This window comes from Neophocaena asiaeorientalis, unplaced genomic scaffold (assembly GCF_003031525.2).
Source record: "Neophocaena asiaeorientalis asiaeorientalis breed wild unplaced genomic scaffold, Neophocaena_asiaeorientalis_V1.1 scaffold77, whole genome shotgun sequence".
Lineage (NCBI taxonomy): Eukaryota > Metazoa > Chordata > Mammalia > Artiodactyla > Phocoenidae > Neophocaena > Neophocaena asiaeorientalis.
In genome coordinates, this window is record NW_020174645.1 from 5,443,972 (window position 1) to 5,449,537 (window position 5,566).

General features: G+C 55.0%; 1 protein-coding gene across 1 annotated transcript in view; it reads left to right on the top strand.

Annotated features, from left to right (window-relative positions):
* Positions 1-282: 282 nt before the first annotated feature.
* Positions 283-5,566, top strand: part of PITPNM2 (phosphatidylinositol transfer protein membrane associated 2) — a 35,878-nt gene continuing 30,594 nt past the window's right edge. The window contains exon 1 of the mRNA XM_024758468.1: positions 283-429. Within this exon, the coding sequence (XP_024614236.1) occupies positions 283-429 (147 nt within the window). The remainder of the gene's footprint in view (positions 430-5,566) is intronic.

Below are 5,566 nucleotides of genomic sequence, written 5' to 3' on the forward strand. Positions count from 1 at the left end.
TCTTTCTGGGAGTGACCCAAGGGGCTCACAGTGACCCAGAGCACTGACGGCTTCCCAGAGAGCAGCCCTGGTGGGTGTGGGTGACCGCAGACCTTCCCCAGGGCTGCTCGGAAGGACGGCTTGGCTTCTGTGTGGAAGTGCTTGTTGGGAAACTTATGCTTTGTGGTTACACACTGTCTGGTGAGTATGTCTTTCCTCCCCTGGGAGAGAGAATTCTTGAAGCAAGTGATGGTCTCTTGTCACCCTGCTCCCGCCCCAGCAGACCCTGAACTCCATGGGCGCATGGGTGTGGCTGTCATGCCTGCTGCAGGGAGCAGCTTCATCTCAGCCTTGAGCACAGCCTGCCCTGTGGAGAGTGGCCGCCGGTGGCCTCCGTGCCCCCACTGCCCTGGCCCCATCCTCCGGGGACGTGGCATGGCGACGCTGGGGGTGCGCCAGTGGGAGGTGTCTCCGATGGGGTGGCGCGTTCCCACCTCGGGGCCTTTGTTGGTGCTGTTCCTTCTCCCAGAGCGTCCTCCTCCCACATGCTCTGCTGAACAGAATCTCACTGATCCTGGGAAACCCAGCTCACGTCGTTTGAAAGCTCCACGTTCTGTGAAGCCTTTTCCAAGTCCTTCTGGACTGAGAGACGTACACCCCCTGGCAGGGGAGCACTTCACCCGCACTCGTCTCGGTGACACTGGCGATGACTCTGGACGGCGGGTGGCATTATCCCCATTTGACGTATGGAGAGACCGAGGCCCGGCGGGCACGGATCACACGGCTGGGAAACGCCGTTGTCTGAGGTTGCGACCTCAGATCCCGGGGGAGCTCCACTGTGACTGCTGCACATTTTGTGTCACTCTTAGAGTTCTGAGTCCTCTCCTATTGTTAGTCACCACGCACTTAACTATAACTAGAAAGGACCGTTTATTTTGTTCTTTCCTTCTACATACCTACCTCTGTCGCTCTTTGGCCCCTGTTGGGTGGAGGCACAGCTGTCTTCCTCTAGCCCAGCAGGAGATGGAAATGCAGCCTAGGCGGCGTGTTGTCTTCTGGGGGCCGTCATGGGGTTATTGCCCTTGGTTGGCCCTAAGCTTCGCCTGCGAGCCCAGCTCCCCCAGGACATGGGAGCCGCTGAGGGACCTCTGGGTATGTGTCCCCTCCCTGTCTCTGTGCCCTCAGGCTGCACGTGGAGATGTGGACGCCCCCTGTGGGATTACAGCTTACTGGGTAGCTTGTCTTTGGGAGAAGAAAGCGGAGACTTGGGGAGGAGAGGAACGTTATCCTGTGTGTGTTCCAGACACGTGTTCACAGGGCCCCCGAAATTGAGAACCAAGCCTGTGTCTGGGTGCAGGTTCATGGTCTGAGAGTCCATCCGAGTGTTAGGATGGGGGGACGTGGAGGCTGTTGGTGGGAAGTGGAGGCTTCTAAGGAAAAAGCATAGTCCGGCCCCACGTCCTGCCCTGGTGCCTGGTGGGCTGGAAGAGGCAAACCAGTGGACATTTGGTCTGATGTGTGTGGGCGAGCGCGGGCAGGTCATTTACTGTGGAGCCGTGAAGAGCCCAGAAGGGCAGGTTGCTTAGAGTTTCTCAATAACATATAGAGATTGCATCTGACCTCTTTGTTAGCAGTTTAGATGACGACGTGGACTTGCCCAGGCTCACTCTGGGTCGTTGCATTATCCCTTGCCACAGAAGGAGCCCACAAAGCCATGTGGAAAAGCTTTGGAAAAACGGCCCTTATCAAACCTAGGTTTTCCCTTTCCGGTCTCCAGTCCGCATTTCATCCAGCCTCTCGCCAGCATACGGTTCTCTCTCCTTTGTTTGTGTCAGGAGGTTCCCAAATCGGGTGCCTGTCCTACCCTCTTGGGGGTGTCAGCCTGGGTGCCTTGCTGCCCCAGCTGAGCCCAGGGTCTTGTTTCCTTGTTTTGGCTGTGCCTTGAGGCTTGCGGGATCTTGCTAGGTACCCACCAGGGATCGAACCCGTGCCCTCGGCAGCGAAAACGCAGAGTCCTAACCACTGGACTGCGAGGGAATTCCCTCAGCGTCTTGTGTCACACCCTCTTGTGGAAGGAGGTGGTGCCTTGGGGGCTCTGGACCATCACTCGTCTCTCCTGCGGCCTCAGCTTCCAGCCAGACTTGAGCTTGGACCTGTGGGTCTCAGAGCCGAGTCCAGGCAGCCTGCAGCCTCTGCTTTCTCGTCCTCCTGGACAATTTCAGCTCGGGCCCCGAACCCACGTGCCCTCTTAGCTGTTGGCTGGACCCACACCTTCAAGGAAGGTTAGAGGTGATGTTTGCACATGAGCACGGCCTCTGGAGGGTTGAGTCCTCCCCTTTGTGGTAAGCTCAGCGGTCCAGGGTTGATCAGGGAAGAGACAGGACCAGGAGGGGCAGTAACAAGCTTTCCTGGATGGCGCTGGGACAGGTTTGCTAGGGTGGAAAATTTCTCCCAGCAAGAGGCCTTCCAGATACAGTGATGTGGGACCACCACCCAGAAAGAGGCGGAGTTAGACAGGGGGCTCGTGTGTCGAGGTGGCATCGCTCAGAATCACGATGGAGAGCCTCTGGGTCACAAAACTCCCCCTTTGGGGTCTTTTATGAACTCGAGTTTGTCTCATCTATGCCTAGCAGATGTTGGGTGCAGTTTCTGGGGTATGTAAAGTAGATGAACTCTAATTGGCTAAAAAGATGTTTATCTGGACTGTATTTCAAGCAGTTGGATAAGTGAGAAGTTGAGTTTGGTGCTGGGTGTTTTGGGGGCTAATAGTCCTACCTGCTGTAAAGAAGGAAACAACATGGGGGTCACTTTAGGCTAATAACGTGGGGGCCATCCCCAGCCTCCATCTCCCTCCTTAGGTGGTTTATTAAAGAATTTCTTTTCACCTTACGTACCGAAGGTCCCAAGAGTTCTGGTACACATGCTTTTCCCAATCGCGTTAGTTATCCAGTAATGCGTTAGTGCCCAGGCCTCGTACACATGGTGCCCTGGGGAAGCTGCCTGCCCGGTCGGCCCTTGCTTTTATCACTTAGCCAGCATCCTGCCTCCAGTCCCTGTGAATCCTCACTGACTGCTGTCCCCGGCGTGGTCCTTCTAAACTACTCTCCTGATTCTGCCACTGCCTGTCTTGGAAACCTTCACTCAGCTTCCAGTTAACAGCATCCATTCTCTCTGGGGATAACCAAATATATCCACAGCAAAGCCCCCACCACCTAGGGGACAGATTATGATGGGTGATTTCTTTTTCCAGATCACTGCAGGTATGCCTCCTTCAAGCATTAAGTTTTGTTTTGTTTTTTTAAATATGATTGCTTTAGGTGCAAGTCTTCATCAAATATATTGTCATCTTAAATGCAAGTTACTGTGAATACATTGTTTGCTTATATATATATATATATATTTTTTTTTTTTTTTTTTTTTTTTTATATTATCCTCGTGTTTAGTCATCTTGGGCTGTATAACGAAATGCTACAGACTGGGTGCTTAAACAACAGACGTTTATTTCTCACAGTTCTAGAGGCTGGGAAGTCCAAGATCAAGGTGCTGACAGATTTGGTGTCCGGTAAGGGCCCTCTTCCTGGCTTACAGACGGCCACCTGCTTGCTGTGTCTTCACATGGCATAAGGAGCCAGGGAGCTCTCTGGGGCCTCCTTTATAAGGGCACTAATTCTATTATGAGGGCTCCACCTTCGTGACCTAATCACCTCCCAAAGGCCTGACCTCCTAGCATCATCCCATTGGAGGTTGGGGCTTCGACATATGAATTTGGGGGACGAGGGACACAAACGTTCACTCCATGACAATCCATTTGACAGACAGGAAGGTGCAAGGCCCAGAGAAGTTAAGTGACTTGTCCAAGAGCACACAGCCTGCCTCCCGGCTCCAGGTACGCACTTTCCTCATGCCTTAGGCTAAGTGGCTGATTTACAGAGTCACAAGTGACTTTGAGGATGACCGGGGCCTGTGACAAACCAGAGATGATCACCCCACCCCAGATGTTGCTGGCCTCCCTCCTCAGTGCCTGACTAACCTGGAACCCGGGATGGGGAGAGCCAGGATCGGGTCCTCATGGCCCAGACGTGACCACAGCTCCTGCTCGTTGGGGTGCTGGCTGCGGTCCTGCCCCGTGGGGGTCCCCGTCCCAGCTTCTCTGCTAGCCTCTTGCTCGGTGCCCCAGCCCTTTGCCTGGCCTGGCAGCTTTCCTCCCAGTTGGGGGTCTGGTTATGAACCTGCTCCCGGCCTGGCTCTGGCTTTCCTGGGTACACGGATGCCTCGGTGCAGCCCCTGGCCGCGCAAGCGTTACACGGGGCCGTCAGGGCAGGGAGAGCCCGGCAGGGCCTGCACCCTCATCCCGAGTCTGACCCGGCCCCCAGCGTGGGAAGCTTGGCTGGGAAGAGAACAGAAGGCCGGCTCAGCCTCTCTGGGGGGCTGTTTGCTCCACGCTGCTTCAGGAGCACCACTCAACTCCCTCTTGAACCACTTACCCAGTAATTATTCCTCGCGAGTGGGAAGAGGTGAGACTGGCATCAGCCCCCCAGCGCTGGGCACTCTGGGAATCTCTCAGCCTGTTCAAGGACCAGCTGATCTGCCAAAGGCACTGTTTGTCCTGTGGCTTCCTCATTCTTCCCCGAGCCAGGGGAGCCCTGGACCCTAACCCTGGGCCACAGCAGATGGCCCTCAGCTCTGCCTGGGGGCTGGGAGCATCAAGATCCCAGGAGGCTGACTTTCAGCTTGCAGTTTGTCCCAGGCTTTTTCAAGTATGTAAACACCTCTGACTCAGGGCTCCTCAGACACCTGCCATCTGCACCCCCTGTATTAAGGTGCTTTTTTCAACATCTATGCCTCCAATTAATGTGAAACCTTCCCAGCCTCCTAGGTGATGCCTCCTACAGCCCCACTGACACGGCGTGCCTCTCGAGGCCAGCCTCCTCTGCTCCCGCTCTGGCATTTGTCTCACCCGCCTCTGGCTCCATGGTTCCCGGGGGGGGGCGCTCCATCCACCGTGGGGGTGATGGAAAAGCCCATTATCTCCACTGTGTGACAGTTTTGTGGGTGTGAAAGTACATCACAGCTCACCGGCTGTACCTTTACAAATAGATGGTTTCTTGTATGTCAATCCTACCTCAGTAATGCTCTTTGAAAACTAAGTTAAATTACCCAGACTTTTCTGTGCCCGGCCTGGGAAAGGGCTGGGCACAGGCTGGGCACAGCTAGGAGGCTGGGAGCCCAGTGTTCACTTGGGCTTGGGGGGCCAGTGCTCCAGGAGGGCCCTTATTCCAAGCTGGGCCTTACGAGATGGATGGTCTGTCAAGGAAGGCAGCTCCGTTTTTCTGGAAAGAAGAGCAAGACCTTAGTTCATTACCCACTGATCCCGCTTACCAACTGGGGCGGCAGCTAGGAAGAGGCCGGCCTTCCGAACAAGCCACCTCCTCCCTGAGGTTGTGAACAAGATGGGCTCACGTATCAAACTGCCTCATACCTGCCTGGCCAGCACTCAATATACATGTTGTTCAAGGTTAAAAAAGAGAAAGGAAGGAAAGAAAGAAAAATTGGTCTGGCTGGGAGAGAGCCTTCCATCCTAGGAGGT